Source organism: Ciona robusta, chromosome 2 (assembly GCF_009617815.1).
Source record: "Ciona robusta chromosome 2, ASM961781v2".
Lineage (NCBI taxonomy): Eukaryota > Metazoa > Chordata > Ascidiacea > Phlebobranchia > Cionidae > Ciona > Ciona robusta.
In genome coordinates, this window is record NC_143236.1 from 8,092,543 (window position 1) to 8,114,608 (window position 22,066).

Below are 22,066 nucleotides of genomic sequence, written 5' to 3' on the forward strand. Positions count from 1 at the left end.
TCATAAAACGGATGACATCTTCTATATTATTGCCGTTCAATATAACACAGACGTGTAACTTTGTCTCATCTGTTCTAGGAAAGTGTGTCTGCTGAATCAGCTGATCGGCATTTAGTTTATTTGTTTGGTTCCCTTTTCTGATATTAAAAAAACCTTTAGTATTAATACTGGTTAAAACAGAACGGTAAAGTTATTGTGAAATAGTAGTGACTAATATGTGGGCAATGCTGTGGCACTAGTGAAGAATCCTCCAGTACGTTACAGATTACTAGATTAGGCTGGTGCAAAGTGTAAGACGTTATATTGGTTAGGGGTTATTGGTTTTAAGGGTTACTATTTGGTTGTTTTGTTACGTTTAGCAATTTTTTTTTCTTTTTTAGTCTCTGGTTTTTTTCTATAGGCAAGGGGGGGAGGATTCCTCACTTAGCGTAGGAAAAGAATTATTCACTAAAACCAGTTCTTATTTTTTATCATTATCCAAGGCAAATCATTTTCATTTTTCTTACAGCTAAAAGTTGATAAGTTGTATACGGTGTTACCTTGGCTGAGAAGCCAGCATCAGCGTGATGGACGATGACGAGGATATTTGCCGTGTTTGTAGATCTACAGCGTTTCCCGACCGACCCCTCTTCCACCCTTGTATTTGTACAGGAAGCATAAGACACATACACCAAGACTGTTTGCTACAATGGCTGCGGCACAGTAGGAAGGAATATTGCGAGCTGTGCAAACATAAATACACCTTTAAACCGATCTATAGCCCAGACATGCCCAATCGTCTCCCAGTTAGAGATTTATTGAAAGGTTTTGCAAGAAGTATAACATCTGCAGTTAAGTGTTGGGTGCATTATACATTAGTTGCAATCGCATGGCTGGGTGTGGTTCCACTTACAGCTTCCCGTATCTACAACTGTATATTTGCTGGCTCTGTTAAAGTTCTTCTTTCACTGCCAATGGATATGTTATCGACCAAAAACATCACTGCAGATATTCTACACGGGTGTGTCGTGGTTGCCTGCACGGTGAGCGCGTTTGTTTGCCTCGTGTGGCTTAGGGTACAAATAATGAATGGCGACATGCCTCAATGGTTGATGCAGCGACAAGAAGAAGTTGAAGTCATCGAACCACAGCCGCACAACAATGATAGGGAACAAGAAGTAAATGAACCGGAAGCAAACGACGGGGAAGTTATCGTCAACAACAACAACGTTGATGAGGTTAACGTTCCAAACCCTGAGATCATACATGAGGAACCGATAGCTGAAGAGGTCCAGGAAAATAATGATGCCGATAATATCAATTGGGACGCAATAAACTGGGATAGAGCAGCAGACGAGCCAACATGGGAGAGGTTTCTCGGTCTCGATGGTTCGTTACTTTTCTTAGAGCATGTGTTCTGGGTTGTAGCCTTGAACACACTGTTTATCTTAGTGTTTGCGTTCTGTCCTTACCATTTAGGACATTTTATCTTGCTCAGTGTGGATCTGAATACATATGTGGTTGCCACACGATTTGAAGGGGTGTTGACAACATTATGTGGGTATGTTATAGTTGCTGCTGGGTTTCTATTAGCACATGCAGCTTTACAAATCACAAAGTTACAATGGCCAGGCCGTGTGTTCGGGTTCTGCTATATCATACTAAAAGTTGGACTTCTGGTATTAGTTGAAATTGGAGCCTTTCCATTGGTTTGTGGCTTATGGTTGGATATATGTACACTGGATTTGTTTGATGCTACAATATCAATACGCAGGGACGGCTACCTTGCTTCCCCAGGAACCTGCATATTTGTTCACTGGCTAGTGGGCATGGTGTTCGTGTTCTACTTTGCAACTTTCCTGATGTTGCTACGAGAAGTTTTGCGACCGGGAGCTCTTTGGTTCTTGCGCAACTTAAACGACCCGGACTTTAACCCGATCCATGAAATGATTCACCTTCCAATTTACCGTCACTGCAGGAGATTCCTTCTCTCTGTCATCATATTTGGCATCACTATTGTTATCATAGCATGGTTTCCCGTCAAACTGATCGGTTACTGCATCCCCAACTTTTTACCTTACAATGGCTCAGCCCAATACACTTCTCCAGTTGGGGAGTTTCCCTTGCAGCTGCTCGTGCTGCAGTTTGTGCTACCAGGTTTGCTGGAGCAAGGACATACAAGGATCTGGTTGAAAGGAACAATCAAGTTATGGTCAAAAGTCGTTGGAGGAATGCTGGGCGTCAAATCATATCTACTCGGTGATGATGAGCAAAGAGTTATACTTGTTCCTGATGATAATAATAACAACGAACCAGCTGAGAACGCGGGTATTCCACCACTTCATGCTCAACATGGAGTAGCTAATGAATGGAACATGACGCAGCCGTACACAGCGCCTAACATGTTCACTGCTCGACTTATTCTTCTTCTCTGCAGCGTTTCAATATCCTTGACGTTAGTTTCAGCAATGGTGTTGTACGTACCGGTCACTGTTGGTCGGTTTGTGTTTAACCGATTGTTTGGTGTGCATGGAATCATAACAGCAACTGGAGACAAAGACATGGTGATGCACGAGTTATACACAGTTGCTATTGGCCTCTATATGTGTTGGTTGGCTGTACGAGTTTGCTTTCTTCTTTCAACGTGGGCACCTCGTCAATGGAGCGCTGTTCGTAGCAAGGTTGTTGATGTGATTTCTACCGGAGTTAAAGCCATTATTTTGTCCGTCTTTATTTGTGGGTTAATACCTCTTATGATGGGGGTTCTATTTGACTTAGTGGTGATAATTCCTCTAAGAGTCCCTGCACACCAGACACCTGTTATATTCTTATGGCAGGACTGGGCACTGGGCGTTCTGCTCTTCAAACTAGTTACAGCTTGTCTAATATTCGGTCCTGACAACACGATTAAAACCGCTATTGAAGAAGCTTACAACCAAGGTTTGCAGAGGATGTCTTTGAAAACAACACTGACAGACACAGTTTTCCCAGTGATAAAAACTCTGGCTCTGTGTTTGACAATCCCGTATGTAACTGGGCACATTATCCCGGTAATCTTCAGCACAAATGAAACCCTGACAGCATTTTTCTACTGGAGGACATACCCGTTAATGATATCATGTGCTTCGTTCATATGCTTCTGCATATTTGAAATTAAACAGTTTCAACGTTTATGCGACCGGATTAAAAATGAGCGCTACTTAATTGGAAAGCGACTAATTGACTACGAACCAGCGGCGCGTCGCACTTAACTATTGTCCTTTATTATGTGGTGCGAAAAGAAAAAAAATATTTAGAAAAAAACGCCATTTTTTTATTGCGATCGCAGTAAAAAAGCCACCATTCTGTTATAATGAATATCAAATGGTTTAAAATTCAATTCATTTCACTGTGTGGTACTTCGTACATGTATATATAACTGTTGTATATTTGCATAAGCAAGATGTAGACCTGTACATAGTGTCCAGAGATTGCTGCAATAATTGTAAAATATTTCATGTGTTTTTCTTAACTTGTTGTGTGTGTGGTTTGGAATTGAAATGAACGTAATTAAGTTTTTAAAATAAAGAACTGCTTAAGTTGTGTTGGAAACAGATTCTTTTACATTAAAAAGACGAAATATATATGTATATATTCCATATTAATCAGCTGTACCACCATACTTGGTAAACTGATACGAAAAAAGCATTTATAAAAGTTCTTACACTTCCTCATCTTTTAAATATTAAACAGGTTTTTTAAGTTAAAACAAACAAAAAATAGATTCCGTATTATTTCACTCTACCAAAAACATATTTTTTAAAATTAAAAAGGCCAAAAAATATATTTCATAATAATTAGCTTCAGCACCATTAAAAAATGCAGTTTAATACGGCGTCTTTACCACCAGACTTAACTAACTGATGCAAAAAGAGCATTTCGAAATGTTCATACACTTCATATCTGTAAAACATTAAACCAAGTCTCCAAAATCGTGCGGTTTTCTCTTTTATTTAATGATAAAATTCCGGGTTTGGCCGGGAATATAAAATGTAAAATACAGAAGCTGTCAAACTTATTGAATGTTGATACCAGTTTTTGGTTTCATAAAAAAACAACGCAATTGGCTAAAAAGTGCAGAAAAATCAGTTCAAAATAATTTTTCGAAAAAAATTTCCATTTTTTGATCAATATGTTTTTGGGTAGCTGCAACTAAAAACTTATGTCTTTCCACAATTGAAATAAATACTTGAAGACTGTATCTGTCATGATATAACTCAACACATTGTTAAGATCATCTGTACAGTCGACAGAAGTCGCGTAGATGGTAGCTAACTATCTTCCATTCAGTAGCTCTGTGGGACAATTTAAAAAAATTGAATATTTTTGGTTTCGTTTAAAAAGATAATGAAGTATTCAAAATATTAGTTTTGTTTAAGAATTTCACAATAATGTTGCTCTGTATGTAAATAAGTAGGAATTCAAACAAAAAAAAATAATATTTTAAGTCTTGTTTAAAAGAGATAAAAAAAGTTTTCACAATATTTGTTTCGTTTAGGATTTTTCAATAATCTAACAGTTGCTCTGTATGTAAAAAAGTGAGAATTCAAGCATTTAAATTTAAACTGTTTTCATATTTTAAGTTGTTTTTCAAAAGATAAAAAAAAAATAGGTTTTTTGTTCGATTTTAGCAGAACTAGTCTACAATTTACAAAACACAGAAATATATTTTTTACTGTTATCAGAATAGGTTTTAATAAAAACGATAGCTTTATCCACAATACTAGATTTCACTATATAAGTACCTACCCTACTAGCCACAAATATTGGAAAAAAACCTAATAATAGTTTAGTAATAACCACTATTACCAACTTACACTGTAACTTCTGCATGGAATTGTAATGTTTGTTCTGGGGTTGCTGTTGCAAGTGTTGCTTCAGTGGGTAAGTTCTTCAAAGCTGACATGAACCACGTGGAAAACGCCTGAAACAAATTAATCACAAATTTCAATGCATTCTATTCTATGTGGGTGCCATGGGTCCTAGGATTTAGGTCCGAATTGACCCATTACCTCAATCACAATAGTACATATTGGATGTACCAAGTATTTAAATTCACCTTGCAAAGGTTATTCAGAGTACAGACAAGTAAACGTGCATAGGTTAGCATGTCTGGCTGTTCCAAGTATTTTATTCCACTCTCTTTAAAAAACATTTGAATTGGAGACAAGTAAATGTAACAGCCAGATTCACCTGTCTGGCTGTTCCAAGTATCAATTCCACTCCCTATCAAGCCACACAAACTGTTACCTGTCTGTTCCGTTCAATAATTGCCCACCAGAGTTCCGCCACATCAGGATACATGTAAGTAGGGATGTGGAACAAACATGCTTGTAACGATTGCTCCACAATTTGTCCACCATAACTTTCAATGACTTGTTCAATGATATGCTGCCCACCCTCGCCACTGGCCTGTCAAATAAATTTATGAAATTGACACAAAATTGTATAAACCGTAAACTCTGCTTTAGCGGCAGGACACGCGCCCACAATGATAGCAGCGCCAAGCCTCGAAACTAGTAAACTCTTGGCTGAAGCAGAGGCGCTAACCACTTTGTCAAATGAACTTTATGATACAGTATGATATAGTGGGGGGGGGGAGATGGGACAGCTTTTAATTCTATTTTCTCATCTCATTTGGTAGTAAGCAAAAAATATTACAGAATTATGATACCGTATTCTTACGAAGACATTAAACCAGAGAATACTGTTATCAGCGAGGCTTGAATCTAGGACCTTCTGGTTACAAGAATATAAACACTTACTACTAAAGTAATTTTAAACTTTAAAATTTTATTTATACCCAAAAAAAATTAAAATTTTAATACAAACACCCACAATTGATTCGAATTTTAGCCATTATTTCGAAACTCACCGTGTTTGATATTTTGCATTCCATTACATTACGTAAGAACTTAGTGACCGATGCGTTTGCGTCACGATGTTCGTGTTTCAGACCCACGAGGGCGCAATCGAGCAACGCTGGGCAAGCGGGGTGGCTGAGAAAGTGAGCCGGACATTTCTCTAAAAATCTGAAGAAAAAAATAAAACATTCAAGGTGTAAGAATAGGTTTTCTACATTTTAAAAAGTTTGCAGAAAAGGTAAACTTTAGTGAAATGGTTTTATATTGCTCGCCATTGTGTACCAAATACAAATTTACCTAAGAAACTTAAGTTCTGGCAAATCAATTTTTTTAATTAAAAAGCATGAAATACTTAACATTATATGTGTATGACCTGCCTTTTTGTAATCCAAATAATTTGTTAAAAATTCAATAATTTCACAAGATCAAAAACCAGCAATAAACGAAAACATAGTTTTCACACAAAAAACCCGAATGTAAATTATTTTATGATATTACTACCGTGAGCACAATCGGAACATATCATCCACTGTATCGGGGTGTTCCGATAATCCGTCTTTTTCATTAAGCATTTTAAACGTGGGTTCGGCAAATGATCCAAGCATGGTGGAGAGCGAGGTGTCTATTCCGTATTCATCAACCTTGAGACAAAGTCACATACTTGGTAACTAGTAAGGTGGCGAGGTGTATGAACACTGTGTTATGACGACTGTTGTTGCCCCCGCCATGCGATGATAAACAAGTTACATACTTGATAACTCGTAAGCTGGCACAAGGTGTATGAACACATCTGTTACAAAGACTGTTGTTTTCCGGCCACGCGAGGATAAAGTATACTCATTTATCATCCATAATGTGTAACTTAATCACAAACAAAGAAGAAATCATTAACTCTATACAAGTAAAATAAAAAGGTCATGATAAAATGAAGTAACAACAGTGTACAATGCATTATGTTCTATGTGGAATGTGGGTCCCGCAGCGTGCCACGCCATGGGTTTTAGGATTTAGGCCAGTATTGACCCATTACCAACATTATATGCACATTCTATTCTTTATGGGTGAGGTCATACAGTGAGGTACACCATGGGGCCTGGGATTTAGACCAGAGTTGACCCATTACCTCAAACCCAGTTAACTTTAACACATTTAACAGGAAATCAATTATAACATAGATATAGTGTAGGGTGATGGAAGATGATACACCTTTTTATTCTATTTTCTCGCCCTCTTTGGTAGTAAACAAAGAACATTCAGAAAATTATAAAACCATATCTTTACGACTCCCATAGACCATTGTTAATTGTTTTAAACACAATCTCCATATTTGAACATTGTGCCAAAGGTGTTCCATTTTCCCCCACCCCACCCTCATATATACTAATAAGCTTCTTACCAGCACACTACCAAGGTATAAGAAACAGCTGTGAGGATCAGTAAGGTAGGTGTGAGTTATAGTTTCCGATATAAGATTAAGCATTGTTGATTGGATGCTCCGACCAGCACTTCGTACGGCAAACCTCACACATCTGGGAAATATTAAACTACATTAAAAAAGGTGGTGAATCAGACTTTACACTGTAGCTCTAATGTTAAAACCTCACTTAAAGGGGGTACCAACGTAAAATGAATTTTGTGTATGAATAGAAATACTTAAAGGAGATCTAAAAGTACCATCAAAGTTTCAAAAAACTTATGAGAAAAATAAGTTTATGAAATATATCATAAATAATGCCGAAATAAACAAAAATTTGGTCATGCGAAGCAAAACAAGTGTTACCTCATAGGCAGAACAAGGTGTATGAAACAGAACACCCGTGTTTTAACGACTTTAATTTCTCCCCCCACTAAGGTAATTCATTAAGATTATGGAAACTTTCAATAGTTTCATTGTAAAAAATAGGCAATTAAACAAGCATTCTATTCTATGTGGCCAGGCACTTGTATGGGACCTGGAATTGGACCAAAACCTAGAAATCCTATTTAAGTTAATCAGAAATGGTATACTCGGCTACCGACTAAACTAGTCTCAAACAACCACCCCACCTGCACCATCTTTCCACAATCCGGTTTTCCGACTTAATTTTTTCTAAAACCGACTTTAGCACCGGCCACATCTGTGAATGTATGTCGGTAAGAATAAGTAAATGTTTGAAATAAAAAACAGGAAGAAGCAAATTTGCAAAAAAAGTACCATAGATTATTTTAGGTTTTTTTGCAGAGACTGATGATGCAATTTAGGCGAAATATATCTCTTTTATTAACAATTGGTTGGGCTTGATTTTTGAATGATACGTTTTTGTATTATCGGATCCTTAAAGCAGCAAATATACTGTTTTATTTAGAATAAAAAGAAGAAAGAAATGAACTGTTTGTGGGTAAGAATAAGAAAATATTTAAAATAAAAAACAGAATAAGTGAATTTACTGTTTTAGCCTCACCTGTTCAATGGCCTCCTTACAAGGGTGAACTGAACCATTCTGTGAAGTTACGTTCACGTTTCGAAATATTGTGGCAAGTCTGTCCAGCCAGATGGTTGGGTCTTTTGTCTGGCCTGCCAAATTGAATATAAATAAAACTTAGATATTCGATTGAAGTAAAATGGCTCTCTCGTTGTTAACTGTTTGTTTTTTATTAAAAGTGTAGTTATTTTTTTATAATATGTGATAGAACCAACATAAAATATAAGCAATTATGCAAGCTTAACTTGCTCAGGAAATATTTAAACAATAATGGAATAAATGTATTTCTTTATTTTGTGAAGCAATGCTACAAAACCTCTTTTCGTCTCATTTCTGCAATTATGTTCTTTTTTTTATAGCTATACAATTCTGTTATTTTAATTTAAAATTATATATATATTTTTTGTTATTGTGTTTCATCTATTTTATTTGTGAAAACAAAACCACCTGAGTTATTGGAGTCGGTTATTTGTTGCCCTAACACGACGACTTGCATCGAACATAGATGAGTGATGGCTTCCTTTATTTGCTGGGTTGGCAGGTGGCGCAGTACAGTTACAACCCCTGCGGTAAAAAAAAACACTTTTAGCGAATAATTTAAAAGATTTGATTTTTAGGAGCTTTTAACCTAAACATATTCACCCCAATGATATTTAATATACCCCGAAAACCTTAATAAAATCTTGCAAAATAAAAGACCAATTGTTGAAATAAAGTTACTTTTACATACCAGAAGAAAATATCACTGAAAACTGATTCTATTTTATGTAAACAAAATTCTTGATTACCTTTAAGAAGACCTAACGTGGCATCAGCGGAAACTTTTAGTTCATCTGACACCTGAAATAAATTTATAATTATAAACTTATAAAGAGTTATCTAAAAAACATAGGATTAAACAGAGCATAAAAAATATAAAAACCTGAAATAATTTATTAACATAAACTTATAAAGAGTTATCTAAAAAACACAGGATTAAACAGAGCATAAAAAAAAAACATAAAAAAACTTTACGAAAAAAGGCTAAAAAAATCTGTCACGTTATGTTTTTCATTGGTAACCCCTTTGGCAAAATTACATAGGATTATAGATAAGAACACCTGCATAAGTTTTACTACCAAAGGGTAAAATGGAACACCTTTAGCACTGTTTTATATTTTTTTGTATGTTCTGTATTTACCAAACGGGACGTGAAAATAGAATGAAAAAGTGTCCCATCTTCCCCACCCTAACATATATATCAATACCTGCATAAGTTGCAGTAAGGCAGGGTAATGTTGCGCCATTTGTTGGCAACAAACTTCACATAAATATTGCAACGCTGTGGCTGCTACGGACGCAAGCTCCTGGCACTGGAGGGCAGTAGTGAGGAATTGTAACGTATGATCTGAAAGTAAATATTACTGGGTTTGTTATAATGGCACATCTTAATAGACACTAAAGGCATTTGCTCCAACCCAGTGGTTACTAATGGATTGTCTAAATTATCAACCATTCAGGAAATCACCCACAAAGTTACATACGTGGTTACTTATTACTAGACTTAAGGTGTATGAAACAGAACTTTCTTACCAAGAAAATCCGGATGTTTTTCTATCCAAGCTGAAAGTTCACCAACCAACTGTACACTTGTGTGCCGAACTGCTACGTGCGTTTCACTCGGGAGTGATAATATTGCTTGTAGGACTTGAGGAACGACGCTGCCTTCACTCCTGGTGGTGGGTAAGCAATGTTATTATTGTTTTTTACTTAACATTATTTTTTTTTGCTCTTAAGTGTTATTTTACCCTAATAAAGACGACTTAGATAGGATGTCGAAACGTGGGTCAGCCAATATTTTTGCCAGAAAAGCTAAAATTCAAATATGGCGTTGAAATATATATTGCTGTTGCGAGGGGTATTATACTTGTAATTTAATTCTGCCAGCAATAATTGTGGTCGTCTTATTTAAGTTGTCTTTATTAAAATGACACTCAAGTTTAGGTTCTTGCCAGATGATCAAAAATACAAGCGCATACCAAAAATATTTGGATGTCATTGCCCACCACAAAAGAATAAAAAATGTAAAATTAATAACATTTAGAATCTTAAGTTTAAGTCTTTTCTGGAAGATCAAAAGTATAAGTACATACTAATCATATTTAACAAAAAAAAAATATTCTAGTTCTTGCGACAAGTATTTTGATGATCGATGTTTTAACGTCCATTCAGTGTAATTTCACTCTAATGAAGATGACCTAAATAGGACGTTAAACATCAGAGCCAAAATACAAGTAAAACAGACTTACGTTTTGACATGTTTAGCGATGGACGACATGATGAATAACGTTGCTTCAGTTACGTCCCATGTGCTAGGTGGCGACGTGGAGCTCAACATAGAAAACAAATGAATGAAACACTCGGTGGGGCCGACAAGAAACACGACGTCGCGGACAAGTTCGGCAACTCGTGATCGGAAGTCGCTGAAGTCGTTGTTTTCATCTAAAACTTTATCCTGGGGGATATATGAATGAATGTAACTTGCTTTATCCTTGCGTGCCCGTAAATGACAGTCGTTATACCACGGGTGTTCAGTTTCATACACCTCATGTCAGCTTGTAAGTAATGTATGTTACTTTGTGGGTGATTATACATATAATTTTAACAGATATATATTATGTGTAAAAAGGGTTACACAAACAAGTGGTTGGTCATTGTGGCAAAAGGAGCTGTCCAAAAAATTTAAATTCAAAATTTGCGTGCTAGCACCCATGGCATGCCAAGCTGCGGGACCTAAACCTAAACCACATAGAACAGAAGTGAATTTTTCTGTAACTTAGTTGCAAAATTGTAGCAAAATTGTTCAGAACTTTCTTTCCCATCTGGAACTTAACGTATACTACCACACAAAACAGTGAATCCCACAGAAAATTAAACAAGTGAATTTTTTTCTGTTACTTACATTATCTGGTTCCATCTGACAATGCCTAACAAGCGAACATATGAGACGTTCAATGTAAGGACCAAATACTTGCCGAACAATATCTTCGTTACTTGAATATAACATCTCAGATAAACGGTACCAAAAATTGAAGGTGATTTCTGCAACCTGTATGGTTTATACCTTAACTAAGTACATATTTATAAGATAATGTATATACATATAGTTATTCTTAGAAATCTTAGCCGCAATATTCTGATACAAAATGCTTGTACCATAACTGAAATGTGGTTTCTGCAACCTGTAGTATGTGCACTGTAGTTTTGTTATAAAATAATGCATGTACATATATTGTTATATGTGTGTATATACTGTAGTTTTGTATGTGTACTGTAAGATTGTGGAGGCCTGCCACGTTGTGTGAGCGCCGACGCGTACGCGAGTGCCTTTTTCCCACGTTTGGTTTATCTACCAGATAAATACCGCGTATGGTGTTCATTCGCACTTTTAGTTTACCGCTCGCAACACAACGTTCTGCAACCGCTACAAGATAATGCATTTACTACATACATAGTTATTGTTAGCTGAAATATTTTGATATAAAATGCATGTACCATAATTTCAATGGCATTTCTTAAACCTGCAATAATGTCTATCATCTATAGCTGAGAAATTTGTTATAAAATATTGCAGGGACACATGCAGGGGGTGAGGGAACACCATTCCCCCTTTCAAAAAATTACAAAAATAAATTAAAAGTAAGTAGCCTAATATGGTAATACCCGCATTTTTTTTTCTAGCTGCGGCATTGCATGCACATGTGGATTTTATAATTTTGTGTCCCACACATGATTTTTTTTGTAATATCAGGTCTAACATTTGAGTTGAACTACAATGTAAATAAAAGTAAAAAAAATTGGACTACAATATAAAAGTACAATATAAGATAAAAAGTTTAAAAAATATTTAAATTTTACAAATATAGGTCATACCTCATACTGGCAGTGTCCGTTGCACAGTAGCAAAAGGTCAAGGGTCACAAGGTCGCCCAGCCCGTCACCCGGCATATTAACGAGCATTTCCAACAACGACTCAGCAAGTTCGGTGAACACTCGACACAAATTTAAACATCTGACGATAAAAGTATTTTTTTTTTTTTTTTCTGTTATTGTAAATCGATGTGGCGCATAGTGTATGCAACATCTATTTATTATTTTAAGAATTTTAAGATTTTTTTAGAACCAAATCTCTCCGCTTCTTTTTTATTTGTTTCGATGTGGCGGAACCTCAGTAACAGCTAAACTTTTTATAACCAGTCATTACTTGGCGGCTCGCGTCAGTAAAAATGCGGTTTCCAGAAAGTTACGTATCGCATGACGTCATAACCTAAAAGTAACTGCTATCTTGCCACCCGGTTATCGTCTAAATGCTTCATGTTTCGACGCCAAGTTGGCGCCCATGCATTCTGTACCCTTTTTTAAACAATTTGGTGTATATTCCTTTAAGTAAATAGAATCTTATGCCTCACTTGTCTGTGTCTTCATGAGCAATAGCGCTGTGGTAAGCTTCTCGTAACGAGTGCGCGCCTTCAAATAAAAGTTGAACTAGATCGGAATTCTTCGTCACATCTTCTGTGGCATAGAGGGCAGCACACACACAGTCGCATGCTGATTCGTATAAAGAAGAAGACATGGATATGTCCTTCTGTAAAAGTGGGATAAAGCAAAAATTAAAAAAAAAATTAAATTTAAAAAATGTAGAAATAAAGTTTAATTACAAAAAAATGAAAAAAAATATTAAACTTGCATATTTAAATTTAAGACTTAAAAAAATATTTTACACAGTTTTAAGTCGACAGAATGAAAGTCCTTTTTGGAAGAAACCGTTCTTTAACGATTTTGAATTTTATAAACATATAAAGAGATATGGAAGAAATTTATAAAAACGTAAAAAGATTGTTAGTTCTGTAAAAATCAAACATTTCTAACATACCAGAACACTGAAAGGAACTTCAAGTAGTTTGCTCCTAGCAACATGGTTGCCGGGTAGGACTCCAAGGTAAAACCAACTTGCCAAACATTTAAAAATCTTGGAGAGGAGTTTTTCATCAGAAACTGCTCCTGTAAAAAAATTTAAAATTGGTAGTTGGACAGATAAAAAATCATACAGTATTTTACCAAAACTAATGAGAAAATAAAGAGTTCGTTTACCTGTGTCTTTTTTTAAGATAAATAAGATAATGCTAACAAGCCACACCCATAGACGCCTAAGCTTTGATTATCCAGGGTGGGCAAACTCATAGTTGCAAATATCAACTACTTATCATATTTATAAAATACGTAAATCGTTTGCGTTAGTTTACTTTATTATGGAACAATTAATAGGCAATGTATCAAATTCCAGGTTAGACATTTGCCTAGCCTGTCTGACCCCGTTAGCCGCCTATGCTAACACCAAAAAAAGGATTTAAGCCACCATTGGATCAAATGTCTTTTCTATATAAAAGAACGGAATCAAAATAGACAGAATCTACTACATTTATCATTTAGGTGTCTAATGTTTAACAACAATAGGTGTAACTGCAATTTAGGAAGGCCATCCCAAATTTTACTAAATTTAAAAACATTCTTTTTCCTGGGACCATCATTTAACAGAGCATTAAATTTGTAAACACATTAATTTAAAAAGGTTTCTTTTCTGTTTTTTAGCACAAGCAACTGTGACGCATGCATCATTACTAACCTATGTAGGTTTTCAGTCACTTTAATAAAAAAGTCAATAAAAAACTTGCAGAACCAAATTTCATGCTTGAAAATTAGAAGCATATCATTTGAAAGAGTTATTTTTCCATTTAAACTAGCAACACTAAACAAGAAACCTCTGCCTTACAACTAACCTATATACGTTTTAAGTAACTCCACGACCATTGGAGCAGAATCTTCCATTTGGTCGATTATTTCACTTCGACGGTTCGCGCCAAGTCTCAAAGACTTGTTGTTCACCTGCGTGGGGATAAATAGAAAGGGGTATAAATTTGAATAAATGTAACTTATTTATCCCCGCGTGGTGGGAAAACGACAGTCATATTATAACATAGGTGTTCTGTTTCATACACCTTGTGCCCGCTATGAGTTATGTATCTTTATGTATCTGATTTATTCTCGCGTGGCGGGGCAACCACAGAGGGTATAACACGAATGTTCTGTTTCATACACCTTAGAATTTAATAGTACCAGTAATAGTATATATGAGTAAGTCAATTTATATTAAGTTCTTAAATACAGGTCGTTTCTCATTAAAGTAAAGGTAGGCAAGTCCAGCGCCGTGGTTCAATCATCTGCACTGAAACCAAAGTGTCCCCGGTTCAATGCTAGGCAGCGATACTAATACTGATCGGCGTATGTGTCCAATAACACGCGTCTGACTGCGATGCGGTGTCGTGGCACCGGTCGCAAGAAGGACTTTCATGAGCTTTCCGGGTGTTGGGGTAATGGGCCAAATCTGGCCTAAATGCCAGATCCTTGGCAAGGACCTCACCCATAAAGATGAAAAAAAAAAGGTAGGCAACAAGGGCTTTAATGGTAATGGATGTGAGATCTACTTTTCGATATGCAGTTACAAGATAGGTAAACGTAACAAGTAATCAAGTACCTCTTCAGGAAGAACTGTCAGTAGCTCCAGTAAATAGGACAATGAGGAATGATCTTTGCCGTATCTATAACAAAACACAACTTGCGATAAAATCTGGTGCTACGAAAACTTAACACTGGTTGGACTTGATTTTTGCCTGTTACGCTTTTGATGCATCAGCAGAACCTTGCTGCGTTTATTTACACAAGAACCGTTCAACTCTATGAGCACTAGATCTGGTTCGCAGAATTTATTATGTTAAAGCTTTCTTTTATTGGTAATGATTGGGATTTAGCCAGTTTAGTAAATGCCTCATAAAATTTGGGGGGTTGTTATGACATTTGTTGCAGATTTAGAGGTCCCTCGCTATTTAGATTTCATACAGTTTCCATCATAGGCACCAAACTTATAAAAACACAGGGGAGGCAGGGATAGTTAGACACCTAATCCTGTGAAACAAATCTCATTGTTTGTGATGTTTACTGATTAATGCAGAGCAGAAAATTCCAGGGTAGGCCTCCCTACCTTGCCACCCCAGGTTTAGTGGCTATAATGAGATTTCTATAACTTTATAGTTTTCTAAACTGATGTAACATTACTTACTTTTGCATGAAAGTAACGGCAGGCATCTTCCACGATGGCATCTGTAGTGCAAGGTCACTCACAGCAAGGCATAACTAGTAAGACAGTAATGAGTCAAAGAATGTTTAACTAAAAGTTGCATATGCAGTTTACTGACAAATGATAAAAGTTTTTATTTTTTAGTATTTTATTAATAAAAATTATTTAACTATAAAATTATTTATTTACCGTCATTTATATAAAAATTCACTAATTTCTAGTTTGAACCAAACGATTTTTGCCAAGGTCATTATAAAAATTCGATATATTCTACCTCAGTAGAGAAAATAGAAATTCCAATTTTCTACTAATAATTAAGGTGTATGTAAGTTCTGACCTGCGTGGTTAATATTGGTGACATGTTTGCCAGTTGTTCGATATGGTTAAGCAAAGATTCCTTCAATGATTCGTGAGTTTCTGCAGGGAGTTCTCGGAACGAAAACAAAATCTTAAAACAAAATGAAATTATTTACTCCTGTGAAACAAGCTTGCAGGATAAAATGTTTAAAGTAGAAAATATTGGGCATGAAGTTATTTTGTTTTATTCTACTCTATGCGGGCGAGGACCCGCAGCGTTGCACTCAATGGGTCCTAAGATTCAGGCAAAAATTGACCCATTGTCTCAAAACCTGGAGCGCTACCAGATGGTCCTCATCAGTTCTTGGAGGTTGCCACTTTAAATAAAATTAATGGGACTGAAAGTTAAAAATTGCAGTAAGCTAAACAACAGATAACAGATCAAGTTTATTTTTTTCATTGAATACCTTAGCGAAGAATAAAGGTCAAACTAATCAAAACAATAAAGCGAAGGAATTATCAGAAATTTGACAACCATTTTAAATGTAGAAACTACTTCAGGAAAACTTTCAGGTAAAAACGTGCCTGCTAAACCTATAAAAAGCTATGTTTTGTAAATGTTAAAAAACAAAAATGAAGATCTGACTTTGGTTCTCATAGTTTGAGCAGCAAAATAAGTTGATCCAACTTCATTCTTCAACTGAAGTAACTGATCAGCAGTTTCCCAAGCAAACACCTTGATTAAAGGTAAACAATTATATATATCATCTGTAACTTTGGTATACTGGACCTTCTGGATAGCAGACTATTTAGATATATACACATACAAATACGTTTTTTTATTATTCAGAGAAGATTTATTTTACAAACTGGCGAAAATTGCATTGCAATTCACGTTAGAAAAATTATGCTTAATTTAAAGACCGTAGAATTATTGGCATGACTGAATAAAATATAATACATATAACCAAAGTTTGTAAACAAAATGCACATGCATTTCTTATACTCTGGCCGATTGGCACCTTTCATTAAAATCTTTTACAAAAGGTTATTATTAAAACACTTACAGATCGTTGAAATTCTCCCAACCATTTTGAGGCTTTTTCTTTATCAGCTGGGTTTGGGTTATGATAAAGGTTGTTTACAGCTTGAAGAACATTATTTGCGTTTTGAGATACAGACATTGTTGTTGTTTGTTTTACTTTGACATTGGTTTAAACCAGCATGTTAATTGTGGATCTGGATAAACAAATGAAACGATTACTGGTGCTAGTGAAGAATCTTCCGCCCCACCTTATTTGCCAACCACTAACCCCTAACTCCTATAACCATTAACCACTAACACTAACCTTCTAACAACCAACCACTAACACTTTCTATCTGCTATGTAAGGAAGATTCTTCACTAGTGCCCAATTACTACAGAGTTACTATAACACATTAACCTATAATTTCAAATGCTATAGTACAGAAACCCCTTGCACGCTACAGATTAGGTTGGTGGAAAGTGTTAGAGGTTGATAGTTAGGGGGCAGGGGTTATATTGATGGCTGATGGGTATATAGGGGTTAGAGGGTGATTGTCAAGTTAAGGAGTTAAGAAATAATGTTGGGGAAGGATGCTTCACTGGTAATCCTTTAGCTGGTGGCCACCTGAAATTTTGGTTTCAAATTGTTCTATAGCCCTCACTGATACCTGCTGTCTAATTTTTTTTTCAAAAAAGTAGGGCGTTCGTGTCGAAAATTAACTTTGAAAATGCGCAAAAACATGCTGTGTCACCGTAATTCGTCTGATTTGCGTAAGGTTAACGATTTATTACGTCACAATCGCGGTCTGTTACGTCACAATAGTGGTATATTACATACGTTATAAGACGGTATAGCCTTGTTTTTCCCCACTGTTTTAACGTAGGAATCAAACGTAACAATACGCATTCTATGACGTAATAATCCAACCTTGGTTTAATTCATAACGGCTGATGTGGAAAATACGGTGACGCAGCACGATTTCGCGCATTTTTAAAGTTAATTTTCGACACGAACGCCCGAGTTTTTTCAAAAAAAAATTATACAATGAGTATCAGTGAGACCTAAGGAACATTTTGAAACCAAAATTTCAGGTGGCCACCAGCTAAAGGATTACCTGCTTCACTAGCTTTATTTTAAAATATAGGTTATTAATTATTATTATACTGAACGTTATACAGGATTTCGTATTACACAAGATTTAACAGTTGTGGTAATTTGCTTTATTCACGTTATTTGGGTTACACGACGAAAATTATCATAACAATTAGCAATTTCTTTCCAAATACACCCATAGGGATACATAACTAACGAACGCCACACGTAAAATTATATATACGAAACATGGCAAATGCAAATGGTATTATAACTTAACTACAACAGACGTATAAATTGTAGGAGATATAAAATATCCAAAAACTTAACTTTATATTAAAACTTTCTTCATAAAATGCTGCAAAACTTTTCCAAACATTTCGTGACAAAATTTTTAGAAACTCATGCCCTTTTGCTTGGACCATAGATGTCCTATTTCCATTTGTAATATAATTCTTCCCCAGAATTCTGTTTCTGAAGACTTTTGTACTGACTCCAAAACTCTTTTACAGAACAGCATTTGCTTTATTTTATTTAAATTATGGTTGCAATCACGACATAAATGTTTATTCATATAATTATCTTTAGTTAGGTAAGTGAATAAATATATATTGATTTCAAAATTTGTTCACTGTTTCAGCACGACACAAATCAAATGCGGCAGCATAATCTACTTCTAGAGCAATTGTAAGCACATGCAACAGCGGACAACTTGAAAACAAATTGATTTGGTATAGAATATTAATGCGCACAGCTAATTTTTGGATGCACAGTGCCACTATTTGCCACATAGGTTCAGACATTGCCTGTTGAATTCTAGCATTTTCATTGCTTGTGGCGATTTTTGCATGTGTCGATTTTGTGAGGCGATCCAGGCTGGCGTATCTATTGACCAAAATGCGCCAGCAGTTTTCTTTGGCAGATAAGACGGCAAACCAGCTTCGGGATTATTGGCTGAAAGGCTTTTGATTAAACTACCAAAGGGGGGATTTTGTTCGTCCGAGTTGTCACGTTTTTTCATGCACGGACAAGCACGAGAAGAACCGAAAGAATTAAACAATTTAGAGGGAAAGGCCTTTTTAAGAAAATAGTAATTGGGGCGGGCGGCATCTTTCTTTACGAAATACGATCGTGGTTCATCATCTTTTTTAACGAAATAAGATTCTTGGTTATTCTTCTTGACGAAGTATGGGTCTCTCACAACCAATTCTCTTTTTGTGGTGTCTGTATCTGCTGTATTTTCGTTTTGCAAGAGATTAATTGCTTTTAGTAAATCTTCGTATTCAAGGGACGGTTCTGGATCATCGTGTGCTCCATGTGTAAATGCTCTCAAGTAAGGGGTGGCTAAATTACCGTTGTTGTTGTCGTCGTCGTCGTCTTCCGGACCTCTCAAAATCTCAGAAGAATGGACAGGAAAATGCCGGTCGAATAAATGACTCTATTAAAACAGTATAAGTGAAACGTGTGAATGATGCGGCAGGCGTGAGAGCCAACGCATTTAACATCGCTAAAGTATAGATTTATACAGTAGGGTGGGGGAAGATGGGGCACCTTCAGCACATATTACTCAAGTATCCTGATCTGGTTATTATGATATTTGGTTCTTATGTGCTAAAGGTGTCCCATCTTTACCCCATTATATGAAAACAAAATATAGTTTGTTGTATTTTTGGTACCGTTTAAAAATATCGCCAGAATCTAAGAGACTGGTTTTCAATAACACAAATAGTGACTTACTCTTGTGTCGATTGCGCTTGAATAGTCGTCTTGTTTTGATACATTATCTTCCAATTGTGATGGTTCAATCGGCTTTGAATTACTTCTCGCAATTAAAACAACACAAACCAACAAAGAAAATATTCTCGTGGGCGTCATACTTATACTGCAATTATCTACAAAAAACAATTGATTATGCTTTTGTTTATTTTACCTCGACGCAATTATAGCCCATATATGGTTATATGTAGTAGGATGGGGTAAGATGATACACCTTTTTATTTTATTTTTTCGTTCCATTCGGTATAGTAAACAAAGAACATTCAAAGAATTCGAAAACCGTATCCTTAAGACTCTCATAGACCTTTATTAATTGTTTAAAACACGACCACGTTATTTGGATATTTTAAGTGCTAAGGTGCCCCCCCTTTCCCCCATCCTAATATATATATATCACTTTTTTTGTCATGAATTGTCTAAAAAATATTTAAGATTTTTGTTTGGTTTCCTTAAATCTAACATTAATTGAAATCACGCTAGCAACTTCTCCTATAATGCTATTGTCAGTGCAAAATATTCTCAATTAAATATTATTGGGTAAAGTTCCAAAACTGGCATAGATCCTAAATCCTTGACAACGACCTCGCCTTTAAAAAATAAAATAAGCACCCTGGCATTATTACGGACACAGAAAAAGTACAAATATATTCCAATGGGTAGACCTTTAAATAAAACAGCTAGATGCTATCTGTCGTCAGCGGAGTGCAGGATATTGTCTTGCCCAATCACTCCTAGCGTAAAATATATAACGTAGATAGGCTTAAGCAAACATATAATATGATTATTGCAAAAACGCCAGCAGGTTTGACAATTATTGATTACGTTGCCTTTAATCACAGTTCATCATTAACAAAAAGCAGATGAAACAAAAAGCTTTGGCCAAGCCCTCATCAATTAGAATTAATGCGGTATCTGAAATCTAAAAATCCGAGTTAAATTAAACAACAGATGATTAATATCGAGCCCATGATCAAAAGGTTGAAGTCATTATATATATCTAGCAGCTGGCGTGTGTAGACTACATGGCCTTTATAACTAGAGTTTCGCAACAGAAATGCGAATCGAATATATAGTAGGGTGGGGGAAGATGGGACACCTTTTGAGTCTGTTTTTTCGTCCAATTTGGTAGAAAGCATAGAATATTCAAATAATTATGAAACCTTATCCCCACGACTTCCATAGACCGTTGTTAATTTTTTAAAACATGATCAAAATGTTTGGATATTATATGCTAAAGGTGTCCCGTCTTCCCCCATTCTACTATAGTATAGGGTGGGGAAAAACAGAACACAATTTCGTTCTATTTTCTTTTTCCATTTGGTAGTAAACAAAGAACATTCAAAGAATTATAAACCGTATCCTCACGCGACTCCAATATAGACCGTTGTTAATTGTTTAAAACACGTTCAAGATATTTGGATATTATCTGCTAAAAGTGTCCTATCTTACTAAACAGGTAGTCTGATGATTTTTGGGGCTAATTTTTATAAAAATGTTTTTGTTTCCCACAGTATTACAGCTCAATTATTCCCTAATTATAAATTTTACGCGCGGCTACCTGTCGGCTCTATAAAATAATCAGTTTAATTCCAAATATTTTTTTTCATAACTATTTTTTTTAAAAAAGCGGAAAAGTTTTTACAGCCTAGATAACATTAACAAAAATTAAACAAAATCTTAGCAAACTATTACTTTTGCAAATTGGAAAAACCTTGCAAGCAACAGCTGCAACAGCTGCAAGCATCTCACGGCCATTGTGAGCGTATCTTAATCATTTAAATAAAAAACACGACACAAATGTTGGGTTCTCTAAAGCACATTTACACTAGCAAGGTTATCATCTAAAAATTGTAATAAGACTTTGTTTAAAACCAATGCAATATTTAACCATAACGTTCGCACTTGAGCTTTCCACTTAAAAGCTATAAGCCATCTCAAGAAAGATGACCCTTCGTCCTAAAGCTCAAATTCGTTTTGAACCTGATTGCCTCCGCACTTCGCTTTTAAAGCTCTAACAATTCTCGCCTGGAATATTTTGGGCAACAAAAAGTAGGAAAAAAGCGCGAAAACGTCGCTTACCGCACAATTATGAGGATAAGTCTTGTCTTTGGCGCACCGCACTTCTAAATTATTAAACACTGATAGAGCAAAAAGATCGGCTGGATTTGTGACCAAAAATTGTTCATTTCTTGTACGAAAAAACACTACAGATCAATAAGAACAAAGCAAGTCCTCTGCATTGGCGACGCGGCGCCGATTCCCCAGAAACTTTGACTTGTGACGTCACAAGACGCGCTGCTTCATTGGCACAAATGCTGTTTTTCTTCGCACATCACACGCTAAAGCGGCGTCGCGAATT

General features: G+C 35.8%; 3 protein-coding genes across 3 annotated transcripts; 1 reads left to right on the top strand and 2 right to left on the bottom strand.

Moving 5' to 3' along the window:
• The first annotated feature begins 475 nt into the window (after positions 1 to 475).
• Positions 476 to 3,561, top strand: LOC149740848 (E3 ubiquitin-protein ligase MARCHF6-like). Its single transcript, XM_089872628.1, has one exon. The coding sequence runs from the start codon at positions 567 to 569 to the stop codon at positions 3,228 to 3,230; it is 2,664 nt and encodes an 887-aa protein (XP_089728754.1). The 5' UTR covers positions 476 to 566; the 3' UTR covers positions 3,231 to 3,561.
• Positions 3,562 to 3,950: 389 nt separating this feature from the next.
• LOC149740849 (transportin-3-like) lies at positions 3,951 to 17,082 on the bottom strand. Its single transcript, XM_089872627.1, has 23 exons — positions 16,880 to 17,082; positions 16,459 to 16,548; positions 15,853 to 15,963; positions 15,498 to 15,571; positions 14,916 to 14,979; positions 14,161 to 14,266; positions 13,257 to 13,384; positions 12,793 to 12,968; positions 12,257 to 12,395; positions 11,286 to 11,432; positions 10,633 to 10,838; positions 9,917 to 10,056; positions 9,592 to 9,731; positions 9,133 to 9,184; positions 8,792 to 8,908; positions 8,324 to 8,436; positions 7,929 to 7,999; positions 7,279 to 7,411; positions 6,384 to 6,523; positions 5,894 to 6,050; positions 5,269 to 5,430; positions 4,836 to 4,942; positions 3,951 to 4,313 (listed from the first exon to the last, which is right to left on the bottom strand). Exons 1-23 carry the CDS (start codon positions 16,994 to 16,996, stop codon positions 4,253 to 4,255), a joined length of 2,751 nt encoding a protein of 916 aa, XP_089728753.1. The 5' UTR covers positions 16,997 to 17,082; the 3' UTR covers positions 3,951 to 4,252.
• A 1,353-nt stretch (positions 17,083 to 18,435) lies between these two features.
• Positions 18,436 to 19,859, bottom strand: LOC149740850 (uncharacterized). Its single transcript, XM_089872646.1, has 2 exons — positions 19,669 to 19,859; positions 18,436 to 19,369 (listed from the first exon to the last, which is right to left on the bottom strand). The coding sequence occupies exons 1-2, from the start codon at positions 19,804 to 19,806 to the stop codon at positions 18,710 to 18,712; spliced, it is 798 nt and encodes a 265-aa protein (XP_089728772.1). The 5' UTR covers positions 19,807 to 19,859; the 3' UTR covers positions 18,436 to 18,709.
• Positions 19,860 to 22,066: the final 2,207 nt, after the last annotated feature.

Excerpts from the sequence above, each read along its gene's own strand:
- LOC149740848 (XM_089872628.1), top strand. The coding sequence starts at position 567 with ATGGACGATGACGAGGATATTTGCCGTGTTTGTAGATCTACAGCGTTT.
- LOC149740849 (XM_089872627.1), bottom strand. The coding sequence starts at position 16,996 with ATGTCTGTATCTCAAAACGCAAATAATGTTCTTCAAGCTGTAAACAAC. Across the intron at positions 15,572-15,852 it reads CACCAATATTAACCACGCAG|TTATGCCTTGCTGTGAGTGA; the intron begins GTCAGAACTTAC and ends CTGTCTTACTAG. Across the intron at positions 11,433-12,256 it reads ACGGACACTGCCAGTATGAG|GTTGCAGAAATCACCTTCAA; the intron begins GTATGACCTATA and ends TAAACCATACAG.
- LOC149740850 (XM_089872646.1), bottom strand. The coding sequence starts at position 19,806 with ATGACGCCCACGAGAATATTTTCTTTGTTGGTTTGTGTTGTTTTAATT. Across the intron at positions 19,370-19,668 it reads CAAGCGCAATCGACACAAGA|AGTCATTTATTCGACCGGCA; the intron begins GTAAGTCACTAT and ends CTGTTTTAATAG.